The sequence below is a fragment of the Pongo pygmaeus genome, chromosome 16 (assembly GCF_028885625.2).
Source record: "Pongo pygmaeus isolate AG05252 chromosome 16, NHGRI_mPonPyg2-v2.0_pri, whole genome shotgun sequence".
Classification (NCBI taxonomy): Eukaryota; Metazoa; Chordata; class Mammalia; order Primates; family Hominidae; genus Pongo; species Pongo pygmaeus.
The window spans coordinates 88111515-88138734 of NC_072389.2; the positions used below are offsets into that span (position 1 = coordinate 88111515).

General features: G+C 38.1%; 1 protein-coding gene and 1 non-coding gene across 6 annotated transcripts in view; both read right to left on the bottom strand.

Moving 5' to 3' along the window:
- Nucleotides 1-27220, bottom strand: part of EFL1 (elongation factor like GTPase 1) — a 131878-nt gene that overhangs the window by 24041 nt on the left and 80617 nt on the right. For all 5 annotated transcript variants that reach the window (XM_054451673.2, XM_063652823.1, XM_054451674.2 and 2 more), the window contains 2 exons: nt 9146-9277; nt 2995-3142 (listed from right to left, as the gene is read on the bottom strand). In XM_054451673.2, coding sequence (XP_054307648.1) covers nt 2995-3142; nt 9146-9277 — 280 coding nt within the window. The remainder of the gene's footprint in view (nt 1-2994; nt 3143-9145; nt 9278-27220) is intronic.
- LOC129014805 (U1 spliceosomal RNA) lies at nt 19224-19386 on the bottom strand. The gene has a single exon (XR_008494343.1). It is a non-coding gene; the product is annotated as a U1 spliceosomal RNA (small nuclear RNA).

The following is a 27220-nucleotide window of genomic DNA, read 5'->3' on the forward strand; positions in this document are numbered from 1 at the left end:
CTGGACATAATCCTTTCCTGAAAATGTGTGTAGAAGTTGAAAAAGATTATATACTACCAAAGGGTAGGCTCTGTCCTATGAGAACTAAAAAAATTCTATAACATTATACACATTCTTAATGTAAGCATAATTGTGAAATGTAATAGCCATACAGAACAGTGCACAAAACAAAAATCTACTGATCTATGATAACTTACCTCAAAGTGAACACCCATGTAAACTACATGGTATAGTCAAGAAACAGAACATTCTTAGCCCTCAGAGGGCCCCAATGCCATTAAGTATGAAGGTAACTGCTATCCTGATTTTTATTGTAATATCCTCCTTTTTTTTTTTTAAATCACCTAACCATGTAACCCCTTATACTCCACAGTTCAGTTTGGACTGCACTTCTTTTTGTTCTTTTTTAAAAACATGGTCTTGCTCTGTCACCCAGGCTGAAGTGCAGTGGTGTGATTATTGCTCACTGCAGCCTCGAGCTCTTGGGCTCAAGCAACCCTCTTGCCTCAGCTTCCTGAGTAGCTGGTATTACAGGCATGCACCACCTGCCTGACTAATTTATTTTTATTTTTTTAGAGATGAGGTCTTGCTGTGTTACCCAACCCAGGGCACTATGTTTTGAACTTCATATAAATACAAACAAACAGTTTTTGGGGGAAGTGAAGTGGCTTCTTTTGCTCAACATTATATTGTGAGATTCACCTATGTTTTATATAGCTGTAGTTTTGTTCACTGAGATCATTCTATAGAATTCCATTGTATGAATACGCCATTATTTACTTATCTATCCATTTAAATGTTTGAGTTGTTTCCAACTTTTGGCTACTAAAATTTTGTTGCTATGAAGGCCAGGTACGGTGGCTCATGCCTATAATCCCAGCACTTTGGGAAGCCAAGGAGGTTGGATCACTTGAGGTTAGGAGTTTGAGAACAGCCTGGCCAAGATGGTGAAACACCGTATCTACTGAAAATACAAAAGTTAGCTGGGCGTGGTGGCGCACACCTGTAGTCCCAGCTACTCAGGAGGCTGAGGCAGGAGAATTGCCTGAGCCCAGGAAGCGGAGGTTGTAGTAAGCTGAGTGTGCACCACTGCATTCCAGCCTGAGCAATGGGAGTGCCTTTTCTCAAAAAATAAATAAATAAATAAATAAATGAAGTACCTCTTCAAGTCTTCGTACAGTTTTTCTATTGGATTGCTGCTCTTCTCATTTATTTGTAGGAATTCCTTCTATATTGGGGATATAAGTCTCTTGTCTGTTACAAGTGGTATAAAGGTCTTCTCTAACCCTGTGGTCAGCCTTCTTATTATCTTAATAGTGTCTTTTGATGATCAAGCTTTTCCTTTGTCATTAGTGCTCTTAATATTCTACTAAGAAGCTTTTTGCCACCCTGAGGTCTTGAAGATATTCTCTTATACTATCTTCTAAACACTTCATGGTTTTGCCTTTTACATTTTAACCAACATAACCCACCTGAAATAAATTTCTGAATACATTATGAGGTAGTGGTCTAGTTTCTGGAATCTGGTAGAAGCTTCTACAAAATCCCACATAAATACAGCAGCAGTTATTCTATTTTTTTGAGACAGAGTCTTGCTCTGTCGCCAGGCTAGAGTACAGTGGCGCGATCTCAGCTCACCACAGTCTCCGCCTCCCGGGTCAAGCGATTCTCCTGCCTCAGCCTCCTGAGTAGCTGGGATTACAGGCACACACCACCACATCCAGCTAATTTTTGTATTTTTAGTACAGAGGGAGTTTCACCATGTTGGCCAGGATGGTCTCGATCTCCTGACCTTGTGATCTGCCCGCCTTGGCCTCCCAAAGTGCTGGGATTAGAGGCGTGAGCCACCGCACCTGGCCAGCAGCATTCTTATTCTATTATTAGTACCAGGTGTTGTTGTATAGTTACTACTACCACCAATTTTACTGTGGTATAAAGATTAAGTGAGATAAATAGTGCTTAACACAGTGACTGTTATATAATATTTAATATATAATTATATCAATCATTTATAATTATCATTTTAGTTATGATTATGATTATAGTCCCAGAAATTTTAAAAACAAAAAGAAGGAAGGCCATTACCGGGCAATTTATAATTTTTTCTACTAGTAAGCACAGAAATGTATATTAATCATGAATATCTTTCATTTGTCTTCAAGACTGGTGAAATTTTTAGAAAATGATAAACTGCAAAGTTGGCAAAAGTCTGAGGAGAGGCATGTTCAAATATTTATTGCTAGTTATAATGTAAATTAGAACAGTCTTTCTTGAGGAAAATATGGACCATAATCCTTAAAAATATGCACACTTTTTGAGCTAGCTATAATACTTCCAGAAGTTTATCTTAACCAAATAATCAGAACTGTGTATATAGCTATTTGTGTATATTTGAATATGCATACAACAGTGCAGATTTATGAATCTGAATGTAATGGTGGTTATTTCTGCATGGTACCTGAATGATTCTTTTTCTTCTTCTGTATTTTCCTAATTTCTGCAATAAACATACATTATCTTTGGAACAAAGAAGAAAAATGCCTGTTATAAATATTTGGGATGCCCATTTTATAATACATATCATCTTTATAGAAAAACATAAAGATTTCCAGAAGGTTTACATTGTAAAGACCACATCAATAAGAGAAGAAGTCTATCCTAATTACATAGCCAACATTTATAAAATAATATTTTGTTTTGTTGTCCTGGTATTTTGTGTGTTTTGTGTACATGCTTAACGTAAAATACATATACAGAAAAACGTTTTATGACTTAAACTAAAAATGCAAAATTATTCAAGTGTAGGCGGTGAATGCCATTTTTCAGTTATTAAAAATTAAGTCTACAATTGAATAATTGTTCATGTCTGAATTGAGGGCATTTCATTTTTCTCCAAAAATAAGCCACAGTCTAAGTTCAACTGGTTTAGGAAACACTAAAACATCCCATTGATTGAGAGCTATCATTTCTCCATCGCTATCATTTTCACCTAACCTTTCTTTTAAGTCATCCAGGCATCGCTGAAGGTGGACTTCTCCTGCTGTGACTAAAACGTGCTCTCCCGTTTCCTGAATTAAAATCTGGACACAGGGATCAGCCTGGTTTAACAGTTTCATTCCTTTTACGAGCTGAGGCATTTCACCTAGGTTAACAAAATGAAATAGATTAAATAGGATATAAGAACTAACACAATTCAAAGACAATGGCTCTGGCTACTGAAGGGAAAATTACATTGAAATAAACTCTTAAAACAACAATTTATTTTTCTTCCAGATAGTGTAGTGATGTGAAGAAAATTACATTATCTTCTAGTAATTTTTTTGTATAGATAGCAAACATGACACACCCGCAAGCTTATGATCAAGACTCCCAAAGCTGATCTATATTACTTCTTCAAATACTCTGCAGATATAAGCTACCATCTTTCTATTTGTGAATTCACCTAATTCTTGTAACAAATGCATACATTATATACCTAGAAATGAAACAGAGCATTTCCTCAAACATCACCTATAAAATCAACAAATAAGCAAAAGAAACATTTAATATGATATTCAAGAAACTGTACCAGAGCCTCATATTAAAAATAATTATTTGTGAAACTGCTTGATAGAACTTGGGTTTTAGAATACCCTAGCTAGCTACTTTATCTAGTGAGCTAAAGGCATCTTCTGCATTGTGTTCTGCATGTGTTTTTCATATATAATTGCTTTTTCCCTACAGTTCCTGGGAGTTGAGAGTAGGGATGGGGACTGTGACCTACATCTTGGGTTTAGCTACTTTTTCACCCCCTTTCCACATACTCAACTGCTACTGCTCCCTCAAGGCAGGTCCAAGGAAGTCTCTTGCAGCTGCCTTAGCAGAAACCTTGGTCTTGAAGATGTTTTTATGCAGGCTTGTTTCAATTCTACATTTGAAGAAAAGACTTAGCAATTCCTCAATGCTTGGTTTTCAGCATCTCAAACAAACAAAATCACAGGAACTTTCTGCAATGCAATGATTTTCAACATGCCTTATAAAATTGATTAACTGGGAGCAGGAATATTAGAATTTCTATACCTATTTATTTTTGAAATAAAGTTCTAATAATAACTAACATTTCATAGCACTACCAATGTGCCAGAAAAGCACTTTACATATATGAGCTCATTAATGATGAGGTGGTATGATTATTGTTCTCATCTTATAGATGAGGAAACAGGTATAGAGAAACTAATAAACTTGTGTTCAAAGTCCCAGACTAACTAAGTGGCAGAACCTGGTTTAGAAGCTGGGCAGCCAGCCAGAGAGCCCATGCTCTGCGGATGGATGCCAGCACCCTTGTAGGTGAGGTGATCAAAAGCCACATACGCAATGCAAAGAATCCCAAGCGAAGACGGGAAGTGGGATTTCACTGTGTCCAGGGTTGACAGAGGCACCTTCATTTGTTCCTTTTTGGCATACTGTAATTTTCTTTTGTCTAATTAAGTGGATTTACAGATAATATCTAGTATTAACTAAGCCTTCACAGAATTTTAAACCTGGCTTAAAAGCATTCCTGCAAAGATATCACTGATAATACTATAATACTAATAACATAAGCACATGGGAATAATAAAAAAAGAAATGGCAAAGCTTTTTGTCAGCTCTCCATCAAACAAATTATAAAGTAAAAACAATGGTTATCACCAAGATGAGATCCCAACAAATATTTTTGAAAAAATATATACACTCTTAAATCTGTCTCTTCAAGGTAAAATAAAGGTAACAGTTTAACAATAAGAAAAGTTTTTTTTTTTTCAAAAGAAATTTGAAACATGGAGACAACATTTTGAAATTAGGTGTTTGAAAATGTTGCCGCTGACAGTCATTTGGTTGCCAAAGATAACATAAATACCTCATGTATAATGTACAAAAACCTCTTAAAATTTGGAAGGTGATTTTCTTAACCTGTTCTTAAAATCACCAAATGGATAGTTCAATAAAGATATAAGAATTAACAAATCTTCTAATTAGTGTAAGAAAAATGGACTGCCATCAGGAAAACTAGATGTTCACTATCTACATCTTACCAAAACCTTTTAGTAATTGGGAAAATGGGAATCTAAAATGGATTCCGTGATTTACTAAAGGAAGCCAATGAATCATTCTTCCCTTCGGACTATGCAACTTTGTGAGGTGCCTTTTCCAGTGATAATGGTCATTAAAATCAAGTGTTTTAACAAATGGAACCTAGAAGCCGACCTCGGAATGGCTATATCACAAAGTGTTCAGGCAAGACCTTCAAAAAAAAGGAAGCATTATTGTGGTAGCCAGCCTCCAAGTTGGCTCCAATCATCCTTGCCTCCTGATATTCATATTCCTGTGCAGCTCTCTCCAACAGTGAGTCATGGCTGGCCTGTGTGACCAACAGAACACTGTGGAAAGGATGATGTGTGATTCCCAAGGCTAGTTCACAAAAGGCATTATAGCTTCTGCCTTAGTGTTTTGCAATGCTGGCTGCAGCCAATCACCATGCAGGACACTCAGTCATGTGGAGAGGAACTGAGATTCCCCAGCCAGCACCAACTTGTGAGCCCATGTTTGGAAGTACAGTTAAACCTTCAGATGGCTACCGCCCAAGGTGATGTATGACTACCACTACTTGAGAGACACGATGCTGAACCCTTCCAAATTCCAGGCCAAGGGAACTATGAAAAATAAGTGTTGTTTCAAGCCACTAAATTTTGAAGTAATATGTTACATAGTATTAGATAACTAAAATAATTATAAGCCACAATCACAAATCAATATTATATATACTTATATGTACATACTGTAGGTACCTTCATCAAATACAAATAAAATTAGGTATTTGATTTTCATCTTAATTTTTAAATAATTTCTATTTTGCATTTCATAATGTATATAAAACAGCACAAAAATTCATATATCTATATAAGCATAGGTATCAAAAAATTTTTTTTAACTAATATGGATAAAGGATAAAACAATTCTAGAAACAAATTACTCTGATCTCAGATAAACAGGATTTCTTGGATTCCCACAAGTGAAGATCCAGCACTGTCTCTGAGGCAGAGATCTGAATCCTGACTTCACTGCTTCCTAACTGTATGGCCTTGGGCAAATTAATTAACTTCTCTAAGCTTCAGTTTCCCTCATGTGAAGATGAGAATAAAAAGAGTATCCTAATAAACAGGGCTTTTGGGAGGATTAAATGAGATAATCAATGTAAAATCCTTAGTACAGTGTGTGGCATACGGTAAGGATCAATTATAATGAAGAAAATAATAATTGCTTTGGAACATTTGTAGTTCTCTGTGTTGAGTTTGTAGTTGACCTGTGGGCATGAAGTAGAGGGTGGCTGCCATGACATTTTGACCCCCACTTGGGAAATTAGAGAAAGAAAAGTGGAAGAACAAATGCTCATGATTTGCTTCTCCCTGAAAGAAAAGAAGCAAACTGTTGTCTTCTAGATTAATCTAGTTGTCACAATAAAAAAAAAAAAGAGAGGACATGGGGATATGTGGTCTATTCAAGAAAAACAATGAATGTGTCCAGTGCCTCTCAGAGGCGGTATTACTGCAAAGTCTTTTAAGAGAGTGAAATATCCCAATAGTCATCAGACATGTAATCTATGAATAAAGGGGTCACTGCCCCAAAATAAGGATGAGCATAAGTTACTAGGGCAAAGAGTAAACGGACAATAAATATCCTCTGAAAGCTCATAGGAAGAAGGAAGGGAAGTTTCCTCAGACATTCTGAATGTAAAATAACATGTGGACAATGTAAAAACACCAAGAAGGCAAAACAAAGAGTACAAAATTCAGACACTGAAAAATCAAATGGGCTGCTTCAGTAACACAGTCAATAAATGCATGGTAAATCCAGTAAAAACAATATACTTAAAGGGAAGAAAACAGCAATACTCCTTTTAAAATTATGAAGAAAATTATGTGCCCCTTCTAACCATTTTAGTTTATTTTTTACAAAGTTCAGATAAATTTAATGTAAACACATGAGGAAGTACACTTTGGCCTCCAAATTGATAATCTTGAATAATTCTATTTATTAGACTATCTCATTTACGGAAAGGAAAGGAACTTAATCTTACTATGAGTCAGCTATAGGACAGGAAATACACTAGGTACTAGAATCCTTCATCTCATGTAGCCAGTCCTTCAAAGAAGCTGGTTCTTTAGGGTTGGGCTTTTACTTAGCTTCCATAACAGAGACCACAGACTAGCACATAACCACAACAGAGCCTTTTAAAAATTATAAATTTCTATTATTAAAATATCACATCTTAGGCCAGGCACAGTGGCTCACACCTGTAATCCCAGCACTCTAAGAGGCTGAGGTGAGAGGACTGCTTAAGCTCAGGAGTTTAGGACCAGTCTGGGCGACTTGGGGAGAACCCATCTACAAATAATAAAAAAAATTAGCTGGGTGTGGTGACATATGTCTGTGGTCCCAGCTACTTGGGAGGCTGAGGCAGGAGGATCTCGTGAGCCCAGGAGGTCAAGGCTGCAGTGACTCGTGATTGTGACTGAGCCACTGCACTCCAGCCTGGGTGACAGATCGTGTCTCAAAATAAATAAACAAACAAGTAAAATTATGGCTTAAATTATTTTTTCCTATTTTTAAAATGTATGTGCAAATGCAACAGAGAAAAACTAAGTAAGAAAGAGGATACAAATAAATAGTAGAAACATCTAAGAATAAGCCATGGTTGCCAAACTCAAACATCACAACTTAAATAAAACTGAGCTTTCTTGTATGTATTTCTTAGGATTGAACACGGTAGACAGGGGTTAGAGCCAGCCTAGTGAGTAGAATAAAAGAACAAAATCATGAAAGGCCAGGATCTGGACAAGCCTAAAAGAGGAAGCATGTTTTACACAGAATGGGATAAATCCGTGCAGCAACCGAGGCACTGTGTCAATCCACAGTGACGGCCCACAAAAAATTCCTATCTCGAGGCTGAAGGCAGATGGCTATTTACTAGGGCTGGCTCCAAAGGTCAGAGGTCCAGTCCTCCAAGTATCTGCTCTGGGGATCCAGGGATCCTTAACGGCTAGGGGTATGTCTTAGAACTTGAGAGAGCAATGAGTTCAGAAGGCTTAGCTACAGGGAGAGGAGGGATACATATGTTCAGGAGCAATGAGGCCATTATACACCTCAACAGAAAACTGCCATTTTACCATTTGTTCTTTGGTTTCCTTAAAGCATGGTCTGGAGATTCTTCACTGACAATCACTAGCACTGGAATAGCAGAGTCACAGTGATTCAGGATTAGCAATAGTCATGGGACGTGAAAAACAAAAGTAAAAAAGGATTGACTAGGCAAATACTATAAGCCAAAGACTAAGGAGTTGTTATTATATGGTCAGGCGTATGTGAATGTCAGGTGGCCAGCAGGAAAGGTGCAGAAAGTGGTTTCTAAACAGACAGGAAATTCTCAGTGTGCAGATAATCTGTCAAACCTAGAGGGAAGAGGCAAATGATGGATTCTGAACTAACGAGCTTGAGATAAGATTCCAACTAAGAAGAAGTCACATAAAACACGAGCTTTGGCTGGGCATGGTGGCTCACGCCTGTAACCCTAGCACTTTGGGAGCCCGAGGCAGGCAGATGACCTGCGGTCAGGAGTTCAAGACCAGCCTGGCCAACTGGCGAAACCTCGTCTCTACTAAAAATACAAAAATTAGCCAAGTGTGGTGGTGGATGCCTGTAATCCCAGCTATTCAGGAGGCTGAGGCAGGAGAATCGCTTGAACCCAGGCAGGAGAGGTTGAGTCGAGATCACGCCAGTGCACTCCAGCCTGCGCAACACAGTGAGACTCCGCCTCAAAAAAATACATAAATAGATAAATAAACATGAGCTTTGCTAAGCTACAATCCCATGCCAGGGTTGTGGGGGATGTAGAGATGACCTCGTCTTTGCCATCAAGAAGATGCAGTCTCCCTGGACAGCAAAGGTACCTGTAACCATGGCATATTCCTAAGACAGGATAGATGCCGTTTGAAGAGTTGCTTCTACTATAGACCTCAATGAAAATTCATTATATACTGCTGAAACAAGTCATGAGGAATCAAATACTAAATACATGCGTATGCTTTAAAAGTATAATAAACATATGCTTTTAAAAATAAGTTTATCTTACTTGGATGTTTCGGTTCAACAGCAACTCTCACAATAGGAGTGGCTTCGAAGTTGAGTGGTATAAATGGTGGGCAGGATGGCAGGCTACACAGTGTTGCAGATTTCAGCACAAAATCTTGAAGGCCTCCTATTCCTGTAGGAAGAAAAGATCCATACAGTCAATAAGGGATGATAAATTCTGAATTTATGTTAGAAAAACAGCAGCATCAACCCAGTATATGTGTCACAGAGCCAAATGCTTCTAAAATGTTGCAAGAAATGAGGCAGACCTGCACTGTGTTTTTTTTTTTTTGTATACCTGGATACCATTTGATTGCTGTCAAAATACAGAAATTCTGCCTTTTGTTTCCCACATGTACAAATCCTATTATATCAGATTGGGCTAATGCATAGCTACTTCGACCACAGAAATGATCACTTCCAGATATATTTGTCTGAAAACACTGATTGTTTCTAACACTTAGTTGGTTTTTAAAAATATATTAATTTGATGAAGATGGGTCTCTACTGAAATAATCTTCTGCCAAATCCATCTGCATACGAGTAAAGGGAATTTAGAAACTTAAAATGTGATGTTGCTATGTAGTATGTTACCCTAAGCCACCCTCCATACTCCCTCTATTTTAGAAGAGAATCCTAGTCAACCCCTTCCCCCTGCCATACACTCACTTCAGGCTTTTGGCTGATGATTGCATGAGACTCTGAAGGTTGCATATTTGTCTTTGAGCAGATGAAAGCAAAAAGAATGTCTTAGAAAGAGTGATAAGGGGCCAGGTGCAGTGGCTCACGCCTGCAATCTCAGCACTTTGGGAGGCCGAGACCGGCGGATCACGAGGTCAGGAGATCAAGACTATCCCGGCTAACACGGTGAAACCCCATCTCTACTAAAAATACAAAAAATTAGCCAGGCATGGTGGCGGGCGCCTGTAGTCCCAGCTACTTGGGAGGCTGAGGCAGGTGAATTGCTTGAACCTGGGAGGAGGGGGATGCAGTGAGCCAAGATCGTGCCACTGCACTCCAGTGTGGGCGACAGAGCGAGATTCCACCTCAAAAAAAAAAAAAAAAAAAAAAGAGTGATAAAGAGGCATACTGAATCTCACACCCAGAGTATAAGTAGACAACATTTTAGAACAAATTAAGAAACACATACAAAGGGCCAGTGCAGTGGCTCATGCCTGCAATCCCAGCACTTTGGGAAGTCGAGGAGGATCACTTGAGGTCAGGAGTTCAAGACCAGCCTGGGCAACATAGTGAGACTTCTTTCTACAAAAAAATCAGCCAGGCATGATGGTGCACACCTGTCTATAGTCCCAGCTACTTGAGAGGTTGAGGTGGGAGGATCGCTTAAGAACAGGAGTTCAAGACGGGGTGACAGACTGAGACCCTGTCAAAAAGGACAGGAAAGGATAGGACAGGAGAGAGAAAAAGAGAGAGAGTGAGATAGAGAGAGCGAGAGAAACACACACACACACACGGGCCATTTTTGTGCTTTTGGGTTGAGGAAAGGAAACAAAGAAAATCACTTTGCTGTCCTTAGTTGACCAATTGATGTAAAGGTACAGGGCGACGGGAGGCCACTGAATCACACATCCCAGACTGGTGGAGAGGAACTGAAGCAGAGGCTTCAGGTACACAAACTTGGAGGATAACTTAGAGGTTTCGTGTTGTCTGACTACACAGTATGGAAACCTCCCTCTAACATCCACCTGAACATCTACCCTCTGACATCCACTAGAATTTACCACCTCACTACATTAACAGATAGCTCCAACTTTAAGAAAATCTTCCTTGCATTATTCTAAAATCTGTCTTTCCCCATCTCCACACATCATTCTTAGTTCAGTTCTCCAAAGGTTCACAGAAAAGGTGCTTCTTCCACTTTCACCAACTACCTTTTGGATTTTGAAAGCGTTTGTCAGATCCTTTTAACTCTGTTCTGCCTCACATTAAGTATCATTAGCTCCTTTAACTAATCAGCACAGGACATGATTTACAGACCTTTCGTGTGCATGGGATCCTCTTCAGACTAAAGTTTCCAGGATGTTAAATTCCTCCTGTACATCCAGTGTACTTCTTTGGTCAAAGTCTAAATTTCTTACTATTGTACATTTTAGCTCAGCACACACAGTGATACCTGGCTATAGCTTCTTGTTTACATCTCCCATTGGTACTATGATGTAACAGATCTGGGTCTAAGTTTCCACTAAGTCTACTAGAAATAACATCTCCCAAGAGGCTAAGGGTTTAGGAAAACCCCATAGTAAATATTCCCTTTCAAACCTCATCCATCCTGCTTCTGACCTCTGACCAGCATGCATTTCCTTCCTGCACACACAGCACATGGTTTCAATGAAAAAAGATAAATGCTGGTCTTCCCTCTGTATTACCACGGATGCAGGCTGCAGATGGTCAGTATATTTTAAACACTGTCTCTTTGAACTTCTGGTTTACATTTTGCTGTTCCAATTACCGAATCTACTCTTGCTATTTAGATATGCCCAGATTTGCTAACATGATTATAATTCTCCCAAAAACAAAAAGTCAAGACCACAATGTTCATAGCTAAGATTAGAATTTATGGAAAAAGCAATGCTCCAAAGATAGTAAAAACTTCACTACCTGTACTACATGTCAACATTTTTACTTATTTTTAAATATAATTTTAAAATCTAGGAAAGGGAGGACCATTAAGATGATCTAGATGAATCACTATAAAGTGACTTTAAAATCTCTTTTGAGAATTTCTTGATTTTCTATCAATTATTAAATGCACAACTTGTTCTTTACACAAAATACAGTCTGAAGCAACTTTTTGTTTTTAAAAATAACATCAGCAAGTACAATCTTGAAAAAGGACATTATACCCACAATCCCACCATTCTAATATTGCCACTATTTTCATTTTTATATTTCTTTTTCTTCTCTATTGTCACACATAATTTACACTATTGTAATAACCATAAACTTCTTGTCCTTCTTTTTTCTAATTAAATCATGTGATTTTCATTTCAGTCACTTTAGTGAAAATTATAACAATTAGGGACAAAGAATTCCTTCACAGAAAGCACATTTGCTAAAGCATTTTTCAACTGGAATTGGGGGATGAGAAGTATGTTCCCTCCGTGTAATCATTTCAGAATTCCCAGGGTAGGAAGAGTGATAGCATAGGGGAATAAAATTCAAAATTAGCGTGCCATTGATCTGTTTTTAGTCACTATATTTACTTTCACATTTCATGGACTATAGAGGGCATCAGTATTTTTTTATGTTTATCAGAAAAGTACATGTGATTTACAAGAAATAAAAGAGAAAGCAGGTTGAGGAACATGGAGCTAAAGCAATTTACTAGATGCCAAGAATTCTAGTTTTTATAGAAACACCAGTACTTTTGTCTGATTGAAGATAAATGATCAAACCCAAGCCCTTTATGATCCTGATTTTTCTCTATACAACAAATAAAATTAAATAAATTGGCATGTGAACTCTATGTTACAGACTGGAATGACAACTGGGTACATAGGTCCTTGCTAGACTTTATACTATACCCTTCAAATTCCTCATAATCAAAAACCAGTATTTTGTAAAGACTGTTGAGCCAAATTTTTTTTTCTAGGCTGTCCCAAATGTTTCCCTTTAAAAAGAATTTCAGAAACAAATATTAAGGAGAGTATCTTTTATGATATGAGACTGAAAAAAATTGTGTGAGGCTTGAGAGATGAATTCACCTTCTGTTGAAAACTTTTTTCCTATTCTTAACAAATCCCTGTTGCACAGGTTTAATCAATCTAAGATGAGGTTACACTGGCAAGCAGGAGATGGTAAAACCATTAGTGAATACTAACACTGCTTTCTGGGGGCGAGCCTGTTAGCTGTCTGGATAGGGAACAGAATTACCATCTTCAGGCAAATTTGGATTTGTAAAGTGCTCTTTCATTGTACTGTTACAATTTAATTCTAACATTATTAGAATGTTAAAAATTTGTGGGAAAAACATTAGAATATGGTCTCTTAATCACCAAAGTTTTATTTCAAACTGACTTTAACATTCTTCACCCAAGAACCATCAACCTGTTCCTGTTAACCTGTTTAAGCTGAATTAATGGATCTCTTTAAACCTTTGCAGTAAATGCAAGTCATATGTCATGAACATCCATACAGCCTCATGCCTGTGAGAGAACATCACTTTGGAAGAGAGATGAGGATTTTTTTTAAGTACAAGTTCCCCAGGTAGTGGGAATCTAGAGAACCCTTAGTTTTGAAAGACCATCTTCTGCTTTAGGCCCCCTTGCATTTGGACACCAAAGCAGCCCATATCCTCTGTTTCCAATTTTATGCCTTGGTTTTGCATCTTTCATCAAAACTCAGATTCTGCGCTCTTTGACTCAACTACAAAGAATAACAGGGAATCCACACGCTTTATAACTCTTGTCACCCTTTTCCAAGCCTGCTTGGCCAGCATCTCCAAAGTGGATCAGTATTGCTTAGCTAAGGTTTTCAGAAGATGGGTCAAGTCTGTCCATCATGCTAAACAAGTCCATTAAATCAACTGCCCTTTAACTTCTTGGTGTTATAGTAGGCCTTAGGGAAAAATCTTGCAACAATGACATCACTATGTCATAAATTTTTTTCTTCTCATAGGAACAGACTGAGCTAATAATAGTTTTTTGTCTGTTTGTTTTTGAGACGGAGTCTCGCTCTGTTGCCCAGACTGGAGTGCTTGTGGCGCGAGGTCAGCTCACTGCAACCTCTGGCTCCTGGGGTTCCAGCGATTCTCCCATCTCAGCCTCCCAAATAGTTGGGATTACAGGCACTTGCCATCACGCCCGGCTAATTGTATTTTTAGTAGAGATGGGGTTTCACCATGTTGGCCAGACTGGTCTTGAACTCCTGACTTCAAGTAATCCGCCCTCCTTGGCCTCCCAAAGTGCTGGGATTACAGATGTAATAATAGTTCTTACACATATTACTTCAAGATCTGTGGGCCCTTTTCTCAGAAGAGAAACTACCCAGTAAAATGAGAAGAAAAAGTAACACCTAAAGAATGAAAACTCTTTTTTTCCTGGAGATATGCTAGCTTACTATCTTTGTATTTGAGAAGAGGTAGAAACTTGTCCCTCGGTGTCCTGAACAAGTTAAGAGTTTTATAATGTGTCACTGTAAGGTCCCAATTTATGCCCCAAGAAAGGATCCTGAGACAGCCAGACTACCATCATTCAATTAGGAACAGACTGACCCAATGGAGCTTGGTTCTCATCAAGGGAATAACGCGGTTCTCAGTGTGGGGGTCTAGGATTAAAATAGTGGAAGAAATTCCATCTGGGGCTTGGAAACAGAGTAGAATGCCTGAGTGGGGCCTAGTATTTTATCATCTCTTGGTGTGCCCTAACAGGACAAAAAGAACCTACAGAGGATCTACCCAAAAAGGATCTACCCACACTCACAACTGTATCATTTTCTTGGTGAGAATGAAGCTCCATTTGGGTCAGTCTGTTCCTAATAGAATGGTGGTGGTCTGGCTTTCTTATGATCCTTTCTTGGAGCATAAATTGGGATCTTACAGAGGAATTAGAGAGAACTGAGGTAGAGCTGCCAAGTCTTGGTGGTTTTTTAGGAGCTGGAAGAAGGGACAAGAAGGAAACAAGAATAAAATCCAGATTCCTGGCATGGACAACTAGACAGATAAATTACTAGTTCAAATCAGTTGTCTATTCTTCTTTTAGGTTTATAACTTTTATCATTTGTATTAGTTCTTTATGTAATAAACATTTGAACTCTTTCACATTTTTTTTCTCTCCAGACTATAGTTTCCCTTCTCATTTTGCTTCTATTTTTTTCTCTATAGTAACTTTTTGAGCTTTTTCCATTTGGCGTCTAAGTTTCAAAGCTCAGGAAGCTGTGCTTTCAAATAATTGATAAACAGTTATTCAACTTTCTGTTAGTCTTTCAATGAGTTCAGTTTTAATGGCAAGGACCAAAATAGGCACTTCATAGATTCCTCAATGAATGAGTGCACTTGAGCACAGTTGCCGTCTTCACAGAGTTTAAAAACTGGTGAGGGACAAAGGCAAATAAACAGTTAATTATGATACAATGTGACACATCTTATAATAGGAAAAGTATACTTTTTGTTCATGTGAAGACAGAAACCGAAAAGGTTACGGGCCTCCTGGAGAAAATGGCATTCAGGAGTATGGAAATAACCACACAGAGGACATGGGAAGGAGTGATGAGGTGTGGAAATGGCACCATTGGATGTCGAAGTGAGAAACCAGGATCATTATTGACAGCTGCAGGGTGGAGCACAAGGCACAAGTGAAAAGACTTTTCCATCCCATTCATTTTCTTTTCTTTAGTCAACATGCATTCTTGTTTTGTTCAATTTGGAATCCAAGGAACTTGAATGTTATAAAGTTCTAACTTTATGCAATAAATGGAAGTAGTGGCAGTGGTGGTTCTAACAGTCACAGCAGCAGCGGTTTTATTCAAGATTTGTTAATCAAATTTAAGAGTTATTTTGGAGTATGACATAAATTGCATATTTAATTTTTTTGTATATATTGTTAACTACAAGGAAAGTTGTAATAACTTCTTTATGAGGCATAAATTCACATTCAGGATCAGATCCATTTATGAGTTTTGTATCTTGTCCCATTTACCTAAATGTATATTTTATACAGTAACACATGGTTTTAAGTGATACTCCTTTAACATGTGCTGCATTCCAACTCAAATGATTTAAATAAATGGGGGAAACACACAAGATTCAGCAAGTCAGAAGCACAAAATGCTTAGTATAGTTGAAAACAATGCTGGAAATTTGTTTTAAGACAAAAAGAAAAGGGGAAGAAGAGATACGGCTTTACACAACCAGGAAATCATAACTGAATTCCTTCTACCTTTAAATCCTAAATATTTCCAATTAAAATTAGGAAACAGAGTCACTTCTGGATGAAATGGCAACTTCAGCACAGGTTTACAAATGGTCCTGATTGAAATGATCAAAGAAACCGAAAACTAAAGAAAACCTGAATGAGTAGGTGAAACTAGAGGAGGGCACCTTGAACTGTGAGCTATTTCTGTTAGTCGTGGATCAGATTAAAGGAAAATATTAAGGGTCAGTTCATAACTCTCTTCTTGAGCAAGTGGCACAACCTCAGGGGATAAAAATAAATAGGCAGTGTAGTGACAGTGGTCTGTTAGACAACAGATCAATGGGAAAAAATGAAGAGCCCAGAAAAAGACCAACACGTGTGGGAATGTGGAAATGACAAAGGGGCAACAGTGGCAGACAGGCAGGCCTATTCGGTAAACAGCATTGAAACAATTAGCCAATGAAATGTGAAAAAATGATATAATTACATCTGCGTCATACACCATCTAGAAAAAGGAATTTCATATAGATCAAAGACCTAAATGTGAAACATAAAACCTGAAAGCACAAATCATATGATACCATAAGACTGAAGATTTGTAAGACTCACTATATTATTTTAAAAACTTCAAAACAAAAGATACCAAACAAATATGGGAACAACAGATGCTGTGGACTACTAGAGAGTGGGGAGGGAGGTTGGATAAAAAACTACCTATCAGGTACTATGCTCACTACCAAAGTGATAGAATCTGTACTCCAAACCTCAGCATCATGCAATACTCTCATGTAACAAATCTGCACACATACCTCCTGTATCGAAAATAAAAGTTAAAATTTATACACACACACACACACACACACACACACACACACACACCCTACAAAGATAAAAGCTACAAAGAGAGGCTTTCAATGTTGAAAGGAAACAAAAAGTTGTAAGTATATGTAAACTCGTACAGATCAAGGAAAAAAGGCAACCCAATAGGAATCTAGACAAAGAATATAAATCGTCCAAGAAAAGACATTAAAAGAAAAGAAAGCCTCAGTCAAAAAACATTAAAAAAAAAAGAATCTCATTGATAATAAGGTCAATGCAAATTAAAACCAGATACTATTTCACACCAATACAACTGGTGTAAGTCTGAAGAAACCATGTGCTGGCAATTATGTGCAGAGAAAGTAGGTCTTGTGCACTGTAGACAAGAACAAAAAGTGTTACAACTATGAGGGAGAATAAGCTGCAATATTCATTAAAGTATGACTAGACTGTGCAACTCACCAATGTGATTTCTAGTTGTATATCCCAGAGCAGTGTTGAGAACAGGCACAATTGTGTACCAACAGCACATCACCCACAGCCATACAACCCCTCTCTAGGTGATTTAGTGAGTGACTGGTGGGAGCGTTTCTGATTGGGGCCTACTACTGGCAGATAGTGAGCAGGGACCAGTGCTTTGCATGTGTGAAAATATCTTCCCGTACAAGAATTACCCTCTTTGTACAGCTTTTGAATATTCTGCTGGACAAACCTGTTCATAATAATCTGAGTTTAAATCTAATTCCATTTTAATAACAAAGAATTTTTTGTAGTTTAATATACACCGAATTTTCAGAAATGGAATTACCACATAAATCAAAGGAAGAATGAACTTGTTCTGAAAACGAGCTGTTCAGAATTTTATCGACAGCCACTCATGGCGTATGAGTCATCAATACCATACATCTGTATCAAGCTACATCTGTGACTGTAACAGAATCATGGTGACTACAAATATCTGACTTAACTCATGTAGTCAAACTGGAACATTTATATACTAAAATGCATGTTATTTTATTGTAAATCACTTCCCTTTTATTTATCCCTTACATTAAAGTATTATACTGATATTTTTAAAATTATGCAGGCAGGCAGATTATTTTATCTTTGAATTTCATTCCTGGGTAGTAAAAGTGGTATCAGAATATTTGTTATGAAAAGAAGGTGGAGTTTGACAGGGTTAAGAAGTACCCCCTAGAAAAACTCATCTATGTGCACAAGGAAAAAAATGTTCAAAGGTATTCACGGTAACATGTTGGTCACAGCAAAAAATCGAAAGCACCCTTCAATATCCACCAACATAAGATTGAAAAAATAAATTATAATGAATTCATACAATGGAATCAACGTAGGAAAAAAATTTGTAAAACATAAAACAGTACAATAATAGCATGTTACAGAAGGTAATGAACAATATGATACTATTATGCAAAGTTTAAAAACTAAAAAAACATATATTGCTGACAGACACCTACTGAAATTACAAATAAGTTTTAAAGCATTGGAAGACAAAATTACACAGCAAGTTTCAAGAAGTGGTACTGCTGGGGAATATGGGAGTTGTTGATGGGATAAGGGACTTAGCTAACATTTCACCAGGTATAAAAAGAGTTGTACAATTACAGAAAAACACGAAAATTAGTTGAGTCTGGATGGCAGGTACATGAATGTTCATTATATTATTTATTGTCTGAAATACTTTAAAATTTTAAAAAGTTAATGATTGTTACAGTCAGCTCCTGGTTTTTATCTTTTTCTTTATTTCTGTAATTTGCAAATATTCTATAATTAACTTGGGTTTGTAAAAAAGTATATCTTTCCTCTCTTAAAATGTGTGTACTTTAAAATTACAGCTTTAAATGCATAAATAAAATATATAAGAAAAAATATCTATGCAAAGAAAAAAAGAGCTGGAGGATATATTCCAGAATGTCAATAGTGGTTACGTCTGGATAGTGGGGTTAAAGGTCATTTTCATTTTATTTTTTCTATATTTAAACAAATGGTCTCACCAAATGTACTATTTTTATGATGATAAAACAATTTTTTTTTCTTTTTAAAAAATACATTTGGGCCAGGCACGGTGGCTCACGCCTGTAATCCCAGCACTTTGGGAGGCCAAGGCGGGCGGATCACGAGGTCAGGAAATCGAGACCATCCTGGCTAACATGGTGAAACCCTGTCTCTACTAAAAATACAAAAAATTAGCCAGGGGTGGTGGTGGGTGCCTGTAGTCCCAGCTACTTGGGAGGCTGAAGCAGGAGAATGGCATGAACCCGGGAGGCGGAGTTTGCAGTGAGCCGAGTTGGTGCCACTGCACTCCAGCCTGGGTGACAGAGCGAGACTCTGTCTCAACAAAGAAAAAAAAAATCATTTATGTCAGGGGAGAAGGGGAGAGCACGAACACAGTTCCTCGCTACCACAAAGTATGCAGTCGAGCTTCCCACATTTGGGGAAATCGCAGGGGTCAGCACACCTGGAGTGTACTGAATAAGCCTCGCCCTGGCAAACCAACTTTGTGATCTTGGTATCTCCCCTACCAAGTAAGTATCTATGATGATTTAAAAAAAAAAAAATGTTTAAAAATAACCAGAAGTTAAAAAAAAGACTTTTTGTTATTTCTGTGCCTTAAATGCTCACATTGTTTGAATTACCACAGGGCAATGAACCTGGGATTATACTATAAATGGATTACATTTGCATTAATCAATTTAGACCCTAGAAACTGAAACTGCGGTCTCACCTCTGGATTGCCAGACTTGGATTTCATGGTGCCTGGTGTCCACAGAGGGAGTCTTGGATTCCTATCTGATAGGGAACTGGAATGTTTCTTGAGGTTAACCAAGGTCCTGAGAGCGAGGAGTCTTAGCCTTCAGTTTAAGAAGGCTGTGTTGAACCTTAGTCACACTGCCAAACCCTAATTTCCAGATCTAGTCACAGGCCACCGTGGAATTAGATGTGGGCCTACATCACCCGATGCCACTCCTGTGTCCTTTACCATTTGCAATGATCACTTTTCCAAAGGTTAATATTTTCTACAAAGTCAATTCAGGAATTATGGAATTTGGAGGGTCCTGTAGAATCTTACTCTCTACTACACAATGATTTCCTTGAGCGCAGGCTCTAAACAGTTGCTGAAAGAATATGTCATATATCTTCTGTGCTTTTTAGATTTACTTCACTAAGTGTCTAGTAACCACTAACATTTATAAACTCATGCTGTGCACCACAGGTGAGACAGAGATGAAGACAGAAATCCCACATTCTATTTTCTCACATTTTCTTATTGTAAGTGCTCCCGAAGCATTTTTACAGTGCAGTCACATTATTACTGAGTATTTATTCCAATCCCAAGCTTCAAAAGCTTGGGATTTTTGAGACTATTGCCCTATGTCTGCATCTTGATGTGGCACAGGTACTGACTGTGACACTGATACAGCTTACTTGAAGTAACAATATTAGGCAAAAGTAACAATATTAGAATGTTAACTGATTTTTAAGCAAATGCAAATCATTTCAAGTCAAGCCAGTTATCTTTTCCAGGGCACACATTACTTCCTGGTGAGAAGCAGCAACTTTCAAAGCAGTTCTGTGGACTGAAAAAATACAACCTTCACATTAGATCAATGACATAACCAGAACTACAGGTTGAATTTTTGGTATTAATATCATTTTCAATATGAATGGGGTTTTATACTACAGTAGTTATGGGTTTTAATTTTATGTTATAAAAGCACAGTATCGGCCGGGTGCAGTGGCTCACGCATGTAATCCCAGCACTTTGGGAGTCAGGAGTTAAAGACCAGCCTGGCCAACATGGCAAAACCCCATCTCTACTAAAAATACAAAAATTAGCCCGCAAGGTGGCAGGCACCTGTAATCCCAGCTACTCGGAAGGCTGAGGTGGGAGAATTGCTTGAACCCAGGAGGTTCAAGACCTGGGCAACAGAGCGAGACTACATCTTAAAAACTGAATTTTGAAGACTACTTAGAAATAAAGTAGAATATGTAATTCAATGTAAACAGGTTGATATAAAAATAGAATAATAATAACTAAAATACAAACTGTAGGAATGCTAGCATTGAGATCACAAGTAATCTTTTAAAATAAAAAAATTATAATTTTTACCAGGAAAAGTTATTAGACACAAGCTACTATAACTTTTGAATTAAAGAGCTGCCATTATTGAAGAGGTAAACTACACAAACTGATATATGGCAATGGTGACACTGCAGTACAGTGGGGATGTGATAATGGTTTTAAGTCAACCAGATACCTGATTGAAAAAAATAACTGACATTGACTCCCACCTGACATCTGTTACAAAAACCAATGTCAGATGGATTGCAGATCTAAATACAATAAGTAAAACAAAAAAAACCTTATGGAATAACAACATAGAATATCACCATGACTTTGGAATAAGCAGATTTCTTAAACGAGACACAAAAAGCATTAGTCGTAAAAGAAAAAAGTGAAAAATATTAGATTACATTAAAACTAAGAACTTCTGTTTATCAAGAGACATCATTAGACAGCAGAAAGATAACTCACAGAGGAGAAAATATTTGCAATACATATACCCATCCAGGGACTTTTATGCAGAATATATAAAGAATGCCTATAAATCAATACAAAAAAGGCAGAGAATCTATAAGTGGGTAAAGACTTAACAGGCATCCCACAAATCAGTAAACAACAATGGTCAATATATAAATGAAAAGGACCTTTCACTTCTCTAGTCACCAGCAAAATCTACGTAATATACTACCCCATACACACAAAAATGACTCGAATGAAAGCAAAAACAAGTATGACAAAGATATAGAGCAACTGGAACTTTCAGATACCCCTGGTGGAAGCATAAAGTGGTACACTGACTAAGCTTGAGCATATGCCTACTCTATGACCCAGGAATTTCTCTTCCATCAGAAAGCACAGACATATTAACCAAAAGACATGTATAAGAATACTCAAAGTGACAATATTCATAATAGTTAAATACTGGAAATTACTTAAATATCCACCAACAGAAGAGTGGATAAATAAACTGGTAGTCACCCAACACAGTAACATGAATGAGCAAATCACAACCATGTGCCATGACATGGATGAACCTCATAAACAGAATGCTAAATGAAAAATGCCCAACGCAAGAGCACATTCTATATATAAAGCTTAAAATCAGGTAAATTTAATAGGGTGAAGGGGTGCAGTGGCAGTAATTCGAAAGGAGCTTGGCTTTTGGGATGTTTGTAAGGTTATGTTTCTGGGTCTGGGAACTAGTTACACTGGCATATGTTCAGTTTATGAAAATTAATCAAGCTGTGCATTTAAGATTTGCATACTTTTCTATGTGCATCTTATGCATCAATAAGTTTACTTAAAATGTTATTTGACACAAATTACATGGGTATTTTAAGTGTTTCTGAGTCTTTTAGAGATGCTAATAACAGCAACTAGTAAAAATAAACCATTTCAGAACCTTTAAAAAAGAACTGGCAGCAAAGGGGAGAGCACATGGTTTGTCTCCTTGTATCTTTTTTCTCCACATCCTCTAATGACTAATAAAATGTGGCTTTCATTGCGAAGTCTTTAGACTGATTCTCCTGGCCAGGTCTGTCCTCAACCAAATCATTTCCTTATTCAAGTGCGTGTAACCAGCCTCCTCCTGGCTGCATTCTTCTGTCTACCCTCTGGCTCCTGACATTGGGGTTCACATGAAGTTTGGTCTTTTAAATACCCATTGGAAGATGTTCAAAAAGGCTCAGAAAACTGTTCCTTGATTTTGGTCTGCTTCATTTTTTTGGAAAGCAAAACAATCCCCAGCACCACATGCTTCTCTACTGCTGCCTTTATTTATTTATTAAAAAACATTCAACACATTACCCAAAGAATTTTCCACTTTTACCATCTACCACTGCCAAAATCTAACCACTAGCAGAGTAAAATAATCTCAGCTCACATCATGGGAAATATTTCTCTGGCTCTGAGAAAGCCAGAGAGAAAGTGTTGTAAAATGTAGGTTAGGAAAATAATGTGAAAGTTATTTCAAGTTGATGATTTCCACAATATGGAATGTGATAGTCTTGTATATGTGACTCTCTGAATAAAGACCCCAAAAATACTGTGAGGTAAGATTATCATTTTTAATTGACCCCAAATAGAAGAGTCATAAGGTATTTTCAGGGGAAGCCCCTTTACTCTATCAGGGGTACTCAGGTGTGTTTTCTCAACAAGCGTTCTTTAGATTTATCAGCAACAAACTAAAGAATTCCACTGTAATACAAAGCAAACATGCTGACACAGCATCTTTGAAGAAGCCTTCATAAGACAGACTAATGCAAACAATTTTTTCAAGGCTTCTCAGCCTATGACTACCAGTGAAGTCAGATTAATAATAACCACCAAATCACACTGGCTCTCTGTCCCCACCAGTTCATAAGGGGCCTTATTTGAAATGTGTCTATCAACTAATCTGGGCATCCTAGTGGAAATTCCTCATGGGCCCAAGAGCTCACACTTGCCATGGATACTTGAACACTAGGGTTGTCAGGGTGCCCAAACTCTGCAGTAGTTTCTGGAGTAGTGGAAATGCTCCTTCCTTGTGCTTCACTCTCTTAGAGGGAAAAAGGCACTGCTGTGACCCAATGTCTTACAGAGGTCAGTTCTTCAGGTTTTACTCTTGCCTTCCAAAGGTCTCAATCAGGGGAGCAATAGGGCTGGGCCAAAAGGCAAATCAAGCGACAGGCAGCACATCATTCCTCCCTCTTGAGACTAAGGCTTGACTACTGGATTACCCTGTCATGCCTGGTTTCTTCTCCCTTAGGAGGAATTTCATTCCAGGCGGTACCCCAATCACTTTCAAGAGCTCATTCTACCAATTCTCTGGATATGCCCCTCCTCTGAACCCTAGAAAATAACGCAGTCTATACTGAAGCTAATCCTTGGTACTTAACTATTTGCATTACTATTCTCCATAAAGAAAATGGGCTTAGCATGGTGGCTCACACCTGTAATCCCAGAATTTTCGGAGGCTGAGGAAGGAGGCCCAGGAGTTCAAGACCAGCCTGGGAAACATAGCAAGACTCTGTCTCAAAAAAAATAAAAAATAAAAAAATAAAAATTAGTCAAGCATAGTGGCACTTGCCTGTAGTCCCAGCTACTTAGGAGGCTGAGGCAGGAGGATTACTTGAGCCCAGAAGTTCGAGGTTACAGTAAACTATGATCGTGCCACTGCAATCTAGCCAGGGCAACAGAGTGAGACCCTCTCTCTAAATAAATAAATTAAATAAATAAAAAAAAGAGTGGCTCATGGGATTTGGCTTAGGTGGCAGAAGAGGTGGCAATACTTCCTAGTATACTCAGGTAATGAGAAAAGCCTTCAGGGAGATACGGAAGCAGTAAGGTCTCCAGACCCAGTACCTTATCAGGTAAACAAAATCATCTCTAAAATGGTCTGTTTTAGTTAACATGAATTTTTTTAAAGCTTTGCAAGCAAGTTTTATAGTTTGCTTGTAAAATAGCACTGTCTCTGATTGATTTTAAAGACAGAATGACAAAAATGTAAACCCCAACTTAGATCGCACCTACTTTACTAATGAGGAATCTGAGGGTAGCATGGGGAAAGGCTCATCCCAGACAATCCCTGGCAGTTCTGGAGAGAGCCCAGTTTTCCTGACTTCTAGACCACAGCTTTTTTTCCTCTGTGCCATGTTTCCTCAGTATCTCCCAGATAAGAAGGCTATATTTTCTAAAGCTAAGTCGTAATATATCCTCTCCTTTCCACAATCATTGAAATCTCCTTCACAGTGGCCCTCCCTCCCTCCACTGAAAGAAAAGTAAAAATGCCAAATGTGGCTGGTAGAGAAGGAAAAGGGAGTTGGACTAACTGGTGGGGACAAAGAGGCAAAGGTCCACCCTCACTTCTATACGGCTGGGTATGCACAGAAACGGGGCGGGGGGCGGGGACATCAAGGTGGAGAGGGTGAAACAATAATTCCAAAGAGACCAGTGTCTAAACCCTGAATCATCCTTACAGAAGAGCAAAAGCACTGGGCAAATAAATACTAGGTCCCTGGTCTACAAATATCTCCCTACAGGTTAAACTGGTTTAAAATTAACATCGACTGGAACCCTGAAAGGAAAAATGAGGGACTAAGTACCTTGACAATCTAAATAGAATCAGGCAAGGAAACTGTGAGACAGTACTAACTCTATTCTATCCCAGCTTCCACACCTCTATTGATCACACTTAGGAAGACCTCAGGTGTTGCTTCAGCACCTCCGGCTATGCTATCTTCTTTTCTCTAATCTCTTAACTCTTCCCCATCCCCACTCCCCAACTCCTACTCATTTGGCCTTACTGTCTCTCTACTCAGATACTCACAGAATTGCTATGCTTGGCACCTAGCAGATCTTCCACAGATATTTGTTGAATGAGTGAACCCAATTTGTGTTACATATTGGTTAAAATGAAGCAGTAACTGTGATTAAACTGGCAAAACAAACAAACAAAAAAAAGCCAGCCAACCACCACCACAACAAAATATAGTGATTATCACTGAAACATTGCCTCAAACAGGAAAAACAATGACCATGGCAATAGATTAATTATCCATTAAAAGGGACTAGTTTTAGAAAAACACAAAATTTATTCAGCCATGAGAAATCATATGGTCAATCTGAATGTGACAACAAATTCTATGATCCAGTAGCAAAAAAATACTAAGATATATTTTGATTTTTATAAAAGTAAAGTAGAATAAAATAACATTAATCATATAAGATCCTTCCCTCTCCCCTTTTAACATAAAAAGGTATACTTCTTGGTATACTTGGTAAGAAGATATACATGGTATATGGGTAATTTTTCTTTCTTTTTTTTTTAAGACAGGCTGGAGTACAGTGGTGCAATCACAGCTCACTGCAGCCCCTACCTTCCCAGGCTCAGGGGGGTCCTCTCACCTCAGCCTCCTCAGTAGCTGGCACTAGAAGCTCAGGCTACCATGCCTGGCTAATTTTTGTATTTTTTGTAAAGAAGGGATTTCACCATGTCATCCAGGCTGGTCTCAAACTTCTGGGCTCAAGCAATCTGTCTGCCTCGGCCTCCTGAAGTGCTGGGATTACAGGTGTGAGCCACCGCACCTGGCCTACATTTTTTTTTAACTGACCAATTATCAAGAATATCAGCTAGATTCTTAAAAAGTCTTTCATAAAAATATAGAATGGATAAAATGGTATCCCAAGTTACTTTAAGCTCTAAATACCTAGGGTCTTATGAGTCTATTAGCAAATTTCCCTTTCATTTATATATGGCACCTTCTGTAACTCAATATATAGTTTTTCCTAAATATAACTGACTGTGACAAAATGCTCTCCAGATGACCAATAAGATTGAAGTTAATTTATATTTCTGCATTTTGCATATCCAGGAAAATAATTTTTAAAGCTTCTGAAAATCATTTCAAACTTTGTAACTATACTTGACATGGGATGGACAGAAAAATATCTGTTACCTGATATACATTCACTATCCTCAGTAACAGAGAAAAACACAACCATGTAAACACAGAGCTCTAGAAGTGGAAGGAGCTTGACAGTTTACTTGCTTTAAAACAACTTGCCTGCAATGTGGAATCTCTTTCATAATATCCCCAAGAGAAGATGGTCACTCTTCATCGGGAAAGTATGGCAGCATACTTCCCTGATGAAAAGCATGAATTCTAATTTATGTGTGTGCGTGTGTGTGTGTGTGTGTGTGTGTTTGTGTATATATATATATGAATTCACTTATTCATCATGAACATCTCCTGCATAACAAGTTCTCTGGTAGGCCAATGAACGTGACACTGCGCCTCTATCCCTCAGGCTCTTCCTGGTTTTCCTGTGTTACATTCAAATCACATTCCTTATTATAATACCACTGCTTCTAGTTTTACTTTCTGGAATAACACAAGCCTTTAAATTCTTGAAAGCTGGCTATCACATCTTCCCAAATACTTCTTTTTTCATAACCTCCCGCCCTCTAAAAACTTCCAGTTCCCTCCATGCTCCATGTACAAAATTAACGAAGTATTGCATTTACTTCAAAAAATCAGCTGTGGCTGGGCACGGTGGCTCACGCCTGTAATCCCAGCACTTAGGGAGGCTAAGGCAGGCAGATCATGAGGTCAGGAGTTTGAGGCCAGCCTGGTCAACATAGCAAAACCCCATTTTTACTAAAAATACAAAAATTAGCCAGCTGTGGTGGCACACACCTGCAGTCCCAGCTGTCAGGAGGCTGAGGCACAAGAATCGCTTGAACCCAGGGGCAGAGGTTGTAGTGAGCTGAGATCATGCCACTGCACTCTCCAGCCTAGGCGAAAGAGCAAGATTCTGTCTC